Genomic DNA, 16,241 nt, shown 5'->3' on the forward strand with positions numbered 1-16,241 from the left:
AACGTAAGTCGGTGGAATTTTTGGGTATTTTGGACTTTTTGAAAAACCTACTTTTGTGAATTAGTCCTAGGGTTTTCGCCCAACAGGAACCAAACCAGCGCAGAAAGATTCTCTGAAGTCTGATTGTTAATAATTATCAAAAAAACAAAAGAAAAACAGATTCACATCCACGATTGGATGCAGAAGTGGTCGAGGCTACTTTTATTAAAATGGCTGTCACGCTTGAACAGAATGAGCTAATTTCACCTATGTACAGGCTCAGTCTGTGGTCGCGTGGAAAAGGATACGGCGACTGGCCACTTGGTGGCACTATAAAATGAAAAACAAACAAAAACAAAAACGGTTATAGCTAAACAACAGTCAGGTGAAATGTATAGTTTCTGTCCAAGGTGCCGTGATTGTCTATGAAGACATTCGTGGATCTCGAAAAATACTGCCGCCGTCAGCCAATGAAGTTTGTGCACATATTGGACAAGGTCAACGAAAGCCAATCGGAACGAAACTCAGTGGGCCTGTTTGACTCATGGACATAGAGGTCTGTGCAAAATTTGAAAGAAATCAGCCAGCAGGTGGCGCTATAGGGTTTTAAGCCTCATATATCATGCTGTGTTTCACACATACATACAATATTCATATCATATGTTAGAGCTCCTCGTTCTGAACAACTTTGACTTAAAAAATCTACTACTCTCAATCAAATCATTCGTTAAATATTTGAGATTATTTAAAAAAACTACTTTTCACCATCATTTCACTGTATTCTTGTTTTATGCCTCTCTCAATATTACCAGCTGCTCGCTCTTTCTCCCTCCCCACTCCCCACTCCATTTCTTTCTCCCTCCCACTCCCCACTCCCCACTCCCTTTCTTACTCCCTGACTGTCTCCTCTTCCACATCTAAAGTATTTAAACTTGTCAGTTTTTACATCTTGAGGCAGATCAGTCGATCATACAAGGTGGAAAGGTAAGCGCTCTTTGTTTAACAAATGTTTTAATATACATAATATGTTGTGTTCATGTGTTGCTAATAGCTTCTCACTCTTAAATATTCTGTTAAAAGTGTATCTATTTTATTTTCAGATTAGATGACACAGATGGAAAATATTAATCTCACTGCTTGATGGACAGAAAGTTGTGGACATCATTTGGAGGAAAATCAAAAACAACCAAAAAGCCAAGAAATTTCTTTTTCACACATAAGAGTCACAGAACTTTATGCCAGTGCAAAAAAATAATGAATTCTACAATGGTTCAGTACACCAAAGACAGATATGAAGAAGCTTTTGCAAAAACTTTCACCACTGTTCTTGTCGGGCTCATAGTTAACTGCGTCAATGGAATATTTGTTTTCACGTTCTTCAAGAGTTCAATTTTCTACAATGATCCGAGATATATATTATATATTCACATGGTTATCAATGATATGCTCATGGTTTTTTTCAGTGTAAGTCTTACTGTGATGGCTTATGCATGGCCAAAGGTTCCTTTCCCATTCTGTGTTACACTGCTAATAATAGTCTCAACAACTCATATGAACACTCCTCTGACTTTGGCCGGTATGGCCGTTGAGCGTTACGTTGCCATCTGCAAACCACTGCATCATCATCAGATTTGCACAGTGCGCAGGACGTACATCCTTATCTCTCTGATTTGGGGTGTAGGAGTTTTACCTGGATTGGCTGACTTGATTCTCCTTTCAATTGTTCGTCCTTTATTTATCTTTACAACAGGTTCTGTCTGTAGCTCAACAAATGTTTATAGCACGCCATACCATGAAGAACTGAGCAAAGTTATGTATGGGCTTTATTCATCTGTTGTGTGGCTAATTCTTGTATTCACATATTGTCAAGTGCTGATTGCGGCCAGAAGAGCCTCCACTGATAAATCCTCAGCAAAAAAGGCCCAAAGCACCATCCTGTTACATGGAGCACAGCTTCTGCTCTGTATGTTGTCCATCATTACTCCTATCATAGACAAGATTTATAGCCAACTTGTACCTACTCTACGGTCAAAAATCACCTTTTTCAATTATCTTCTTACAAACTTATTACCAAGACTACTTAGCCCCCTTATTTATGGTGTTCGAGATAAACAATTTTTTAAATACATGAAAGGACTGTTTTCATGTAGGTTACTTAATGTAAAAGTTGAATCAACTAAGCAGTGAGCTAAAAAGGTATCATCATATAAGCATCATTAGTAATTATTTTATTATTCTCCATATGCAAAATATATTTTTAATAAGTGCTTTTCTCTTAGCTATTTTCTTATTCTGATTTTGTAATTATAACTTCTTGGCAAAGTGGAATTTAGAGGGGAAAAAAATCATGTTTGTAGCATTTAAAAAACTGTTGTACGGTTTACAAATAAACACATGCATTGTCGCTCAATTACAGGCTTATGTTTTATGGAATATATCACAATTGTGAAATTACATCTGAGTGCTTTATTTGTTATTTTACTGTATATCACTTTTTTGGATACATAAAAATAGTTTATCCGTAATTTATTGTATGGTCTCAGTAGAGGATGTCAGGAATTATGTTTTCATTTGCAAATCAATTCAGGTTAATTTTCTTCTCTGTAACTCTTACAACATAAATAAAAATGCCGAAAGACATGTTTTTATATATTTTCCTTTTGTATGCACACATTAATAGCCTGATTAAATACACAATTTGTATACAAATATGTGTCTTCCCAACATTATGGTGCCAAAATTATAGTACAAAAATACCTTAACTTGTCAAAGTTTTATATAATCCTGATGTCCTTTACAGAGGACTAAAATGATCTGTCTTGTAAATTAATTAAGAATCATAATGTGCTGTGAAGACTCGCCTAACATTTTCCCAAAATGTTTATTCGAGAATCTATTTGAAAAACAATTAATAATTGGAAAATAATATGCTTAATTCTACTCGCTCTATACATTTTTCTCATTTACCTTAGGAAATTTAAACCCAAACATAACCTTTATATTGAAGTGTAGATTGTTCATTGTATTGTTCATTGTTTCAGTTTTGCTCAGAAAGTTGCTGTGGCTCTATCTTATAGGACTTTTTTTCCCTCGATATATGATGGGGGGAAAACAGCGTGCACTGTTACCTTGTCTTGCTTTTGGTTTCAGCGTACTTATTCAGTTAAATGAACAAACATAAACATTATGTTATGTTATGAAAACACAAATAATCTTGTTCATCTTGTTGCCTGACCATGTTGGTTTTTTATTGTAATGGTCTATATATTTATTGAATTCTAAATCAGTTTTTCATATCACCATATTAATTTGGTCGAGTAGCCTCCACCCTCCCTCCCTCCCTCGCTTATTCTCTTTTCAAATGTGTATGAAAACTGGTCAGTGCACTTCTGGAGTGTATTAAATTGTAAAAAGCAAACTGTTACGGTGTTTTTTATTATTTTGATTCATACGTAAATTTACAATAACTGATCTGTATTGCATGCTCTACAAAAATCATATCCTTTGTATTTCTATATCAGGTGACACATGAAAAAATCTTTGGGATATCAACTTTGATATCTTTGATATGGACTTTGGACTGTAATTGATATCTTGCAAGGAAAATGAGCCACAACAAAGGGGGAAAAACGTCCTAATAGGATATTAAATCACTGAATTGTACCAAGTGCACACAGACAATGAACTCTACAATGCTTTAATATAGTGCTCAAGACAGATATATGGACACTTTGGTTAGAAATGTAATCCTTGTTCTTTTTGGGATCACAATTAACTCGATCAATGGAGTATTTGTGTTTACATTTTTTAGGCACGTCTGTCTCCTGCTCGTATCGATTTGATTCTCACTGCCATAAACAAGATAAAGCTAGGCCAATCACTCACTGTCAAACAGTTTCTGAGACTTTGGACACAGCTGCCATCAGACCCAAAAGTGATATCTTTTGGCCTGCTGTACAAGAGACCCTTGCAGTGGTGGCTCAAGACCAAGGGGGTTTTCCCAGAGGGGAACCCACTCCGCATGATCAAGGTCTTTGCACCTTGATGATATGGAGGAAGCCTTGGTTCTTGTCCCAAGGTCCCATGTTAGGAGCCCATTGTCATTGCTTCATGCTCACGACAAATTCTTCCCTTAAGGGCTGGGGAGCAGTTATGGAAGGCCACTCAGCTCAGGGTCTGTGGAGGAGTCATCATCTCTCATGGCACATAAATTGCCTGGAAATGATGGCTGTCTTCACAGCATTGAGGCATTTCCTCCCAGACCTGAGAGGCCATCATGTGCTTGTTCGCACAGACAACACATCAGTGGTCTCTTCTATAAAGCATTAAGGGGTCTGTGTCCGTGCCCGCTATGCAAACTGGCACACCAGATCCTCCTGTGGTCCCAAGGAAAACAGCTAACCCTGAGAGCAGTATACATTACAGGATACCAAAACTTAGGAGTAGACATCTTATCCAGGCAGGGGTTGAGGCCAGGGGAATGGAGACTTCACCCCGAGGTGGTGAAGTGTATATGGGAGTTTTTTTGGCCAAGCGTAAGGGGATCTGTCCATACCTCAGGATATGACAAACCCAGCTCTCTTGGGGCTGGACGTTATGGTACAGATTTGGCTGTGGCTCCGTCTGTACACTTTTCCCCCGATTGCTCTGGAACCTGTGGGTTTGGCCTCTGAGGGGCCGAGGTTGTGGAGACCATACTTTACTACTTTACCATACATTTTTTTCCATGTCACATCAAAATCTAAATGCTGTATTATAATCAGATGGACCCATAATTACACCATGAGAGTAATATACTGTAATAAACATGTACTCTTTCTTTCTTTCTCTCACTCCCATCATCATCCCCCTCTTTTTTGCTCCTCCCGCTTTTACATCTTAAGTGAGCATATAAACTTGTCCGTTTACATCTGGAGCCAAAACAATTTACTAAGCAAACGGTAAGTTCACTCTTTCAGCAATGTCTTTAATTTTGTATTTATATTCTTCATTTAATTGTTAACCTGCAATTTTTTTTCTCATTAAATTTTCCTATCAGATTAAATAAATGGAAAAATCCTCAGGATAAAAAAGATTGTATTACAGCTTGATGTTCTTTGGACAGCCATAAAGATATTTTTAAAGAAAAGAAAAGGGAGAACAACAACTGTCAAAAATCTTACTTCCCAAGAAAAAAGGACAGTCACTTATATTAAACTGAGCTTGACACCAGTGCAAAAGCACAATGAACTCTACAATGCTTTTATATAGTCTACAAGAAAGATATGCAGATGCTTTTGCAAAAAATTTTACCATTGTTTTTCTTGCAGTCATAATTATCTCCATAAATGGAATGTTTGTATTCATATTTTTTAGGAGTTCAATTTTCTACAATGATCCGAGATATATATTATACATTCACTTAGTTATCAATGACATGCTCATGGTTTGTTTCAGTGTAATTCTATTTGTCATGACTTTTGCATGGCAAACTGTACCTCTCCCGTTCTGTGTTACACTGCTAATAATAGCCTCAACAGCTCATAAGAACACTCCTCTGACTTTGGCCGGTATGGCCATTGAACGTTACATCGCCATCTGCAAACCACTGCATCATCATCAGATTTGCACAGTGCGCAGGACGTACGTCCTTATCTCTCTGATTTGGGGTGTAGGAGTTTTACCTGGATTGGCTGAGTTGATTCTCCTTTCAATTGTTCGTCCTTTATCTATCTTTACAACAAGTACTTTCTGTAGTTCAGCATCTCTTTATAACACAGCGTATCATGGAGAACTAAGCAAATTTATGAATGGGCTTTATACATCTGTTGTGTGGGTAATTCTTGTATTCACATATTGTCGAGTGCTTATTGTGGCCAGAAGAGCCTCCGCTGATAAATCCTCAGCAAAAAAGGCCCAAAGCACCATCCTGTTACATGGAGCACAGCTTCTGCTCTGTATGTTGTCCTACATTACTCCTGTGTTAGACAAAATTTTTCTCCAAATTGTTACTGATCAGCAGAAGAAAATCTTCTTTTTCAATTATCTTTTAACAAACATTGTACCAAGACTTCTTACACCTCTGATTTATGGTGTTCGGGATAAACATTTTTATAAACATATAAAGGGACTTTTTTCATGTAAATTACCTAATGCAAAGGTTGAATCAACCAAATATTAAGCAAAAATGACTTTCTCTTGCTAGTTTGTTTTCTTTGTTTACTCTGCAGAAATACTGATATTAGCCATCTTTGTTAATGCTTACATACTGTATGTTTTTGTACAGTCATAATACATTACAGAAACATTTGGAAGGGACTGTAATCTTGTGTTTATCCTACAATTATATACAAACATGAAAAATTCTTAGTTTTATTGTTTATTGTTTATTTAAGCCTGTAGCTCAGCTAGTGAGTGTGGTGCTTTTTCATGGGTTCACTACTTTTCTGGGAGCACAGATTTAAAAAAAACTTTTTACACTCCAGCTAAAAATGATATGGGGTTTAAACTATGGTTGAATAAGGGAATAGTTAGATTGATGGACTTATATAAAGACAATATTTTAATGTAATTTAACAATCTGGTATCAAAGTTTCAGCAGCTTAGAAGTTTTATTTTTTCGAAACTAAAGAATTCTGTGCAACTCCCTTCATTATCCACACTGGACACCTTTTCCACACAAGACTGTTTCAGTAAAGGGTGAATTATCCAGTTAATAATATACTGGTACAGAATCATAAAGAAAATTCTGAAAATAAAAGACGAGCATGGATGCAGGATTTAAATAAAGACATTTCATTAGATGAGATTAGAACATACAATATGCTTAAAAGCACAAAATCAGACTATAAATACTTGTTTGAGACTCTTACAATATAATTGAATAATGAGAACTTATATCACTTTGGTGAGATTAAATACATTTAACCCTAGTATTCCTGACTTATGTTTTAAATGCAGTAATTTGCAAGAATATGGAAGAATATAGGTTGTCCTTCCCTTGGACTTTGGCTGAAAAACTTGATATCCAGTTTGGCCCTTGAGAAGCTTACATATGTGATCAAGGGGAAGTCTTCTGAATGTAACAAAATTTGGGAGTTCTTGAGATTTGTTAAAGAAGGAGATATTGAAGAGGCAATATAGATGTGTGAAGTTTTAGTATATGCTTAATGCTTAACAGGTGTGTGTGACATAAAGCACTTAAGGATTTTTTTAAGTTCCTATTTGTTCTCAGTTAAGTTGTCCGGTATTGTCAAGTCAACATGCTGTTTCATTGCCTTCTTTGTACCTGTGGATTACCGGAGTATGTGTTATTTAATAAATACTTTTGTTTTGGAACATTTTGCATCTTTGTCATCTTCATCGGACCTATACGTGACAGGTGTCATGTACAGTATAACATTTCAACTAAACTTCCCGCCAGTTCCACGAAAAAGAAAAATAAAAAAAAAACATTCGGGGCTAGACTAAATTCTTTCGGGGCTAGAAAGATTCTAATTTTCTAGAAATTCTCAATCCCATTGCCATACTCACTCAGAGAATTGTTGTGAAATACAAAGTTCTGTTATGAAACACAAGATGGCGCAGACTGATAGGTCCTTAACTCAATCTGCTAGCAATCGCATCATTCTCTACAGGGCACAGCTGACTGGTCCCTGTTGCATTATATGCTTTCAAATATTTGTTCATTGTTTGTACTAGCAGTTTGCAGCACGCTTTCAGAAACCCCCCACCTTCCCCAGCTCCACCTGTGTAGATCTGCTATGGGTAATTCGTGTATGCTACATTGTGCAGCAGCAGCAGCATGTCTTACATGCTCACAATAGCGTATGTATTTGCAGTTGCAAATGCTGCGGTAGTAGGTGTTATCAGTATAACACAGTTTTTGGCCGTACACGGGTTACTTTCCCACTGTGGCACCGCCCCCGCTGTTGTTTTGGTTAAATAAAACCCATTTAGTTCAGTTTGACAATGGACGCTACAATTATAAACTGAAAGATTCTGCAGAGTCGCAGCACAGTGCCAGAGTCCTGCACGGGTTCAGGTACCCGCGGGTCGGACACGGGCTAAACACGGGTCTAAACACGGGTTTAAAACAACCCTCTGAGGTCGGCAAACGCGCCCCCGCGTTTTGCTGGACTTTTTTTACATTGTAGCACTTTAAACTTAAATTACTCCGTCATTTATGGTCATACAGAAAAAATAAATATAAAAAAAGAATCTGTGATATTTCTACTTTTGTATGTGTCCACTTAGAATCAAATCAAAACATTGTGCTTTTGAAAAATAAAGAAAATAAACAGGGTGTGCGTTCTGCCTCTCCGTCGCGGTGAACTTTTTTTTCTTGAGCAAGTCTATAAACTGAAACAAAACTCAGCGAATACTTGTCACACATTTATGAGCCATATACCTTTATAAACATATAAGTGTGTACTTTTAAATGATCGGATTCAAACTGAAAACAAATATTTTCTGTTTAAGTAATTTGTATAAAACCAACAAGATGTCCAGCTTCTCAAACGCTTGCTCATTACAGTTAATTTGGCCACGCCTACTCGCGCAAAAGATATTCACATGCAAATCTCCACATGGAACGCGAACGCGCTCGTTACCTCAAAAACAAAACACTTCATCAGTCTCTGCTCTTTCGTCGAGTTTGAAAGACGTGAGTTTACATTGGCTTTACCCCAGAAGAAGAATGCGATTTCAAGACAAGAAAGATAAGGTAAGAAATTCTTACATATTAGTTTGTTATTGTTGCATAAATTTCACATTGCAGTTGAACTGTTGCTAGATATATGGTGAATATTATAATATTTAGACCCGTGTTTACTGTTACTGTGTTTGTGGATATCTGCTCAAACGTAGATATGTATATGGTAGGCCTAACCATAATGTTTTAAATTTGAGCGCGATCGCGTTTGAATGTATCATATTTTTTATCGCGATCGCGTTTGAATGCATCATATTTTGGAAAAGCAAAACGCTCCAAACGGCTTCATGGTTTACTATTATCTCATTTCATATCATCATAACGAATGGAAACATTTGAAGTAACATGATAATCAATATATTTTTCTCTAGCTTAGTTGTTACTGAAATCTTTTTGAAAATGTATATAGGCTGCTATATTGTTATTATTTTATGCAGCACTGCGCATAGCCTATACCTACAAGGCACAACAAACCTGTGTTCATTATATAATATATTGTTGGAAACATTTGTGTGAGTGTGTGTGTGTATTCTGTGAATTTTAAAAAGCAATTTTAACCAGAAAAATCTCAAATGTATTCCCAAAATCGTGCAGGCCTTTCTCTTGATATCAGTATGTTCACTTTTTTTTTTTTTTTTTTTTTTCAGGGCCCAGATGCCACTGAGTCCTGCTGACTTCAACATTCACAGTACATGTCTCTGTACATGAACATGGTAAAGTGAAAATCAAACACCTTGGAAATGAAAGGTATGTACAATGTTTTTAGGAATGGCACAAAGGTCTCTTTCTTTGGATCATTGTTATCAATAAGTGTTTTTTTTTTGTTGTGTATCTTTGGATTATGTTGTAAATAAATCCAAACAATTTTAAAAGCCATTCTTTTTTTAATCTCCTCATTCTTTGTGCAAGGTTGGTCAGAATGATGGGCTCTGATAAGCTCCTAATAGGGCCATTAGGGAGTGTCTTTGTCTTTCTCAGGTGAAAAAAGCCTTACATATTAATGAGATGATCCGCCCCTTCGCATATTGCTTTTTCACACAAAACACGTCGTAAAAATTTTAAATCAATATATTGTCTTCTCTGAATGAGCAGTCAGGGTGATTTTCACATAGTTTTGGAGCAAATATTCTAGGCTACGCCATACAATTTTCAAAAGTCTTGTGAAGAAATAATAAGTATGGGTTTCATGACCTTATTTCAGTGAGAATTTTTTTTTGTATTTTCACAAACCACGCATAAATGTCATTATCTCAAAACTACAAACTTTTACACACATGCTGTTGATATATTATTGGAGCAGAGTTTGTGCTGAATACAGTGTAATTAGACTTTAGCCATGAAAATGTCACAAGTAACAGAAATAAGCACAAATGTCAGAGCATGTCAGAACACCTCCAGGGCCCAGAAAACAGCTCAGACCCCAGAGGGGTCTATCATGTGCAAACGTAAGAATATATGCATATTTTTAGGAACATATCTACAAAAATATGCCTGTATTTCAAGTTGATAAAATAATTTAAAATCTACATCAGTTTATTTGTGCCCACGCCCTCCCAGGAGTCTCTATACCTACATTCACTTTTATAAATAACTGTGGTAACAAACCAAGCAGTTCAATCGAACAGTATTTTTCAAATTTTACACTGTTAAGTATGTGTGGTGTGCAGGGCGTGTTTGAACCCAAAATTGTCAGATGTAGGCTAGACGAAATTGCATGGCAGATATAGTGTTGTAGCCGCATCTGTTCGATTGGTAAAATGGTATAAGGCTACTCAGTTTTGTGGTAACGTTAGCCATGTTCTTCATGTACCGGCCTTTTGACAGCATTGGCTGAAGTTGTCCTTGTGTTAATGGTCGTGTAATAACTTCTGTATGACCTGGCAATAAACATTTTTGTAAGTGTGTCTATAATGTGATAGTCTAAACTGATTTTATTTCGGTTGCGGATCGGGTGGTCGGTTCTATTTTAAGCGGGTCGGGTCGGGTGCGGATTTTAATTAGTGCTGCTGTCGGAAAACGGGTCGGATGCGGCTTTAAGCACTGCGGGTACGGGCGGGTGCGGATTTACAAAATCGGACCCGTGTAGGACTCTGGCACAGTGCAACAGGAGTCAGATTTCGCTTAATGATGTTTTATTGAGAAAGTTTCGGAGGAGCACGTTCAGATAATTAACCTAAATTAATTCAAGAGGAGCCCACTCAGTTAATCTACCAATTACCAAAATAAGAGGTGTATATACAGCAGACTTACCTCTGTTCGTCGACAGTTTAACAAAAAATAAAATCTGCATCGGGGCAGCAACTTCAGCAGCCCAAAAAGGCCTCTCCCAGCAGCAGATCCAAGCACTCGAAAGATGATCCTCAGATGCTTTCCAAAGCTACATCAGGACCAACCGGTTCCACATTAAAAAAGCCCACCAAACCCTCATCGATTAAAATCCTCCTGGTCGTCCACCTTGGTTTTCTTTCTCTGTCCAGCGAGTGTTGATCTCCCAGCGGACGCAGTGAGAACTCTCGCGGTCAAGCACCTATGTTTTTTCTCTTTTCCGTCCAGTGAGCATTGGTCTCCCAGTGGACACAGCGAGATCTCTCCCGGTAGAGCACCTATGTTTTCTCCTTTCCGACCAGCAAGCATTGGTCTCCCAGTGGACGCAGCGAGAACTCTCCCGGTAGAGCACCTATGTTTTCTCCTTTCCGACCAGCAAGCATTGGTCTCCCAGTGGACGCAGCGAGAACTCTCCTGGTCGAGCACCCATGTTTTCTCTTTCAGTCCAGCGATTATTGATCTCCCAGCGGACATAGCATGCATCTATGTTTCCTCTTTCTCCGTCCAGCAAGTATTGATCTCCCAGCGAGAATTCTCCCAGCCGGGTTTCCAAATTTTGTCACTCCGTCGTCGGCTGGTAGGGCCCACCGGCCCGACGCCGTGAGCTGCTCCCATCGGAAGCTACATGGGCCCTCTCGGTCGACCGTCTTTGATCTCGCTGCTCCCCGCCCATTGGTCGGCAGAGCTCACCCGTCTGACGCCGTGAGCTGCTCCCTTTAAGAAACGGCGGGAGCCCTCCCGATTGGGCATTTCCAAATCTTGCTGCTCCTCATTCGTCAGCCATTCGTCCACCTAGCGCTGTGTGCTGCTCCCATCAGAGGCAATACTGGCCCTCCTGGTCAGGCTGCTTAAATCACGCTACTCCTCGTTCATCGGCCGGTAGGGCCCTCCCAACTGGTTGTTCCAAATTACGGCTGCTCCCCAGCAAGGCCCGTCCGCCCGGTGCATGAGCCGCCAAATCTTTGGGGGGTGGGGGGTCTTTAGTCTGGAGGCTGTCCTTTGCTTTTCTTGCTTTTGGGGGGTATTCTGGGTTCGGGCAAAAATTATCGGAAGTGGCGCATTCCAATTCGGTCATTGCGATTTCAAAGTAAGAGTTTAAACCCTCGCTCTGAGTTTGCATGTTTTGATGTCCACATATTCTTGTTCAAGAAATTACAGTGGCTGTGGCATTTCTATTGTAAAGAAGTGGCCCAATATTAAATATTAAGTGGACATTTGAATGAAATGTTGTTTGACCAATATTAAAGAAGGATTTTATCTATTATGTATATTACATTATGTATTTTAGTGGTGTTGTTCAAAACCATATGATTTCTTGTTTTTGATTGCCCCATTGTTATTATATGTATTTTAAGTCATTTTAAAGGCTATTGTTCGCCTTAGGTCTATTTGTATTACCACAAAAAATAATCTGATTACTCGATTAATCATCAAAATAATAGACGATTACTCATTTACCAAACTAATCATTAGTGACAGCCCTACAAGTAAGTATAGAAGAATAAAACATCAGCATGCCCTAGTGGTGAACAAATAGAGCAAGATGAATCGCACTTTGGCAATTGTGGTTTTTATGTGCGCTGAAAAAAAGAGGAGGCAAAAGAGAATATGGACACAGTCATGGCTAGGGAAAAGAGGCCAACTTGGCATGCCAATTTTGCAAATGGAGCTTGAGGTAATTAGGTTTAAGATTTAGCGTCATGTCGCGTTGATCAATACGCCATTTCATGTTGCATTTTTATTGGCTATTTAGTGGACGTAGGTCGTAGCAGCAAACACACTGTGAGTTTGACGTCAGAAAATTATCGCAGGCTATCTTTGGTCGCAAGAACGAAACAATGGCCGTCTTTGAACCTCTCACACTGTATGATGTAGGACTAACGTTTAGGAGCCATGACCACAGAAAATTGCCAAGATTTGTCATCTTTTGTCTGGGACAGCCCAAAATCGTACAATGTGTGCCATGCATAAGGAGAGATGACTGACAAGATGATGGCGCCATGGCGGAGAATATGGTGCGCAACAGATCCTAAGCGTCATTGACAAATATTTTATTTTGTGAAAAATGTGTGGTCAGTACACAGTTCCCTATACACATAAGCACTCTCTTTCCTTCCCTCACTTCCTACTCCCTTGTGTTGCTTTTTTCTCCCCCCTCTTTTACATCTTATCTGAGTATATAAACTTGTCCGTTTTCGTCTGGAGCCAAAACTATTTACTGAGCAAACTGAAAAGGGTAAGTTGTCTTTATTATTATTTTTGTATACTCTTCATTACTTATAATTGTTAAACTACAAAATGTTTCTCCTTTTTTCATTTCTATATCAGATTAAATCAATTTAAAAATCTTTTGGATAAATAGGCTACCATCGTATTAGCTGGATGTACTTTTGACAGTCATCAAGTTCGTGGGAAGGAAAAGAACAACATCAACAGTAAAAAAATAAATAAAAAATCTTTACATCTGTGCATGAGGACAATGAACTCTACAATGTTTCTATATAGTGTACAAGAAAGATATGCAGATGCTTTTGCCAAAAATTTCACCACTGTTCTTCTTGCTGTCATAATTCTGTCCATTAATGGAGTATTTGTATTGACATTTTTTAGGAGTTCAATTTTCTACAATGATCCAAGATACATATTATATATTCACTTGGTTATCAATGATATGCTCATGGTTTTTTTCAGTGTAATTCTTTCTGTGATGGCTTATGTATGGCAAAATGTACCTCTCCCGTTCTGTGTTACAATGCTAATAATAGCCTCAACAACTCATAAGAACACTCCTCTGACTTTGGCCGGTATGGCCATTGAACGTTACATCGCCATATGCAAACCACTGCATCATCATCAGATTTGCACAGTGCGCAGGACGTACGTCCTTATCTCTCTGATTTGGGGTGTAGGAGTTATACCTGGATTGGCTGACTTGATTCTCCTTTCAATTGTTCGTCCTTTATCTGTTTCTTCTACAGTTACTTCTTGTGGTGCATCAATTCTGTACAGCACACCATACCATGAAGTACAGTCCAGATTTATGAATGGCCTTTACTCATCTGTTGTGTGGGTAATTCTTGTATTCACATATTGTCGAGTGCTTATTGCGGCCAGAAGAGCCACCACTGATAAATCCTCAGCAAAAAAGGCCCAAAGCACCATCCTGTTACACGGAGCACAGCTTCTGCTCTGTATGTTGTCCTACATTACTGCTGTCATAGACAAGATGTTTGTCCCACTTCTTCCAGTTGATCGGGCAAGACTAACCTTTTTAAATTATCTTCTAACAAACATTTTGCCACGACTACTTACTCCTCTGATTTATGGTGTTCGAGATAAGCATTTTTACAAACACATGAAGGAACTTTTTTCATGCAGATTATTCATTGTAAAAGTTGAATCAATCAAAAAAATGAGCAAAAAAGGGCAACATCATTAGATGTTTCATAAAAATGCATCACAATTGTTGGTAAAGCATGCATACTGTAATTCTTAATGTAAGTGTACCAGATGAATGTTTTGCCACACAGATGTAAATGTTAAACCTAAGAAAATGTACTGCCATGCTGTTATGCAATAAATTTACAGTGTTCTTTAATTGTAAACAATACTTTTCCATGATTTTTAAAGTGACATAATGAACTTATGTGTTAAAATGGCACTTCAGAAAGTAAAGAAATGTAAGAAATGTTTACATTAAAACATACAGTAAATGATTATGAGCAGGCGGACCATAATTACCTGTACACTCCTAACAATCTTGTGTGGTTTATTTCCTATACAGTTGTATTACCAAAATGTTTCAGCTTAGCTGTGTACGATGAAAATAGTGCAAAGATGTTAGACAAAGTAAAACTATAATCATGCTTCTGTAGTAAATGCAAAATTATCAACAAACAAAATAAAAGTACAAAATAAAGTGTAGACAAACATTTTTTCTTAAGGAATATTCTTAAGGGCACTCTACATTTTTCATTCAGAATGGTCTGTTTAGGTCTTGATTGAATTGCACTGGATTTTATTTAGTGGTGTTACAATTTCCCAAAAGGTGATCTAATTTTAATTTATTTGTGATATGCAATTTGATTTACTAACGTTTTTTACAGTGGTGTTGGGGTTTGCACTCTGTCTTTTTTTTTATTTTATTTTTTTTATTAATAATAATAAAATACATTTTAATATATTTTTACTTGTTATATTTTCTGTTTTAATACAACGTGTTGGATGAATACATTTACAAGGATGAAATCTTGCCCGTTTCTGTGTTCACCCCTTCACACAAGCACTATAAACCCCGTGTCTCTCACAGAGCCCACTCTCTAAAGCGGACAAAAGCCGCTCGAGTGTTAGATGTAGGTCACGTGTCCACAACCCCGTGCCCGCACCTACTCACTGCCCGCTCTGTTATACGGTCACTTCCTACCGGTCATATCACAAATGTAAGTCCTGTGCCCGCCCTCGACCGCTCACACATACTGACAAACACTTTACCCCCGGCGCCGCTCTCGCGCTCCGTTCCTCGCACAATAGAATCAGCATTTTTTAAGCCATTACATCAACAGCTCTCATAATGGGAGTGGGGGAACGGATTCCGACAGCTGTTTTTTTGCCGTCAGATTCCGTTCCCCCTATGTTTCTTACACAATAAGGTTCTAATATTTATTAAATTGTAGCACTTAGCTAGCCTCAATAGCCTAGTGGTCAGTCCCCTGACAATATTTTTTTTTAGCTTTGGGGCGACCCGAGTTCAAGTCCCGGGTCATCGAACTTTCTTGATACTATACTTTCCTATCATAATAAAAGGCAAAAAATATATTCTTTAAACTGTGGCAAGTTAAGCTCCATCCACACACAAAATAGAATCAGCATTTTTTAAGCCATTACATCAACTCCTCTCATAATGGGAGTGGGGGAACGGATTCCGACAGCTGTTTTTTTGCCGTCGGATTCCGTTCCCCCTATGTTTCTTACACAATAAGGTTCTAATATTTATTAAATTGTATCATTTAGCTACCCTCAATAGCCTAGTGGTCAGTCCCCTGACAATATTTAATTTTAGCTTTGGGGCGACTCGAGTTCAAGTCCCGGGTCATCGAACTTTCTTGATACTATACTTTCCTATCATAATAAAAGGCAAAAAATAAATTCTTTAAACTGTGGCAAGTTAAGCTCCATCCACACACAAAATAGAATCAGCATTTTTTAAGCCATTACATCAACACCTCTCATAATGGGAGTGGGGGAA

The 16,241-nt window shown here is 38.0% G+C and overlaps 3 protein-coding genes across 3 annotated transcripts; all 3 read left to right on the forward strand.

Annotated features, from left to right (window-relative positions):
* Positions 1-1,233: 1,233 nt before the first annotated feature.
* On the forward strand, positions 1,234-2,166 carry LOC311301438 (odorant receptor 131-2-like; the record flags this gene model as incomplete). Its single annotated transcript, XM_084426552.1, has 1 exon — positions 1,234-2,166. One exon carries the CDS (start codon positions 1,234-1,236, stop codon positions 2,164-2,166), a length of 933 nt encoding a protein of 310 aa, XP_084282678.1.
* Positions 2,167-5,203: 3,037 nt separating this feature from the next.
* LOC311301674 (odorant receptor 131-2-like) lies at positions 5,204-6,139 on the forward strand (the record flags this gene model as incomplete). The annotated part of the gene is made up of 1 exon (XM_084426949.1): positions 5,204-6,139. The coding sequence occupies one exon, from the start codon at positions 5,204-5,206 to the stop codon at positions 6,137-6,139; it is 936 nt and encodes a 311-aa protein (XP_084283075.1).
* A 7,336-nt stretch (positions 6,140-13,475) lies between these two features.
* On the forward strand, positions 13,476-14,435 carry LOC311301675 (odorant receptor 131-2-like; the record flags this gene model as incomplete). The annotated part of the gene is made up of 1 exon (XM_084426950.1): positions 13,476-14,435. The coding sequence occupies one exon, from the start codon at positions 13,476-13,478 to the stop codon at positions 14,433-14,435; it is 960 nt and encodes a 319-aa protein (XP_084283076.1).
* Between the last annotated feature and the right edge of the window lie 1,806 nt (positions 14,436-16,241).

This window comes from Rutilus rutilus (assembly GCF_951802725.1).
Source record: "Rutilus rutilus genome assembly, chromosome: 12".
Lineage (NCBI taxonomy): Eukaryota > Metazoa > Chordata > Actinopteri > Cypriniformes > Leuciscidae > Rutilus > Rutilus rutilus.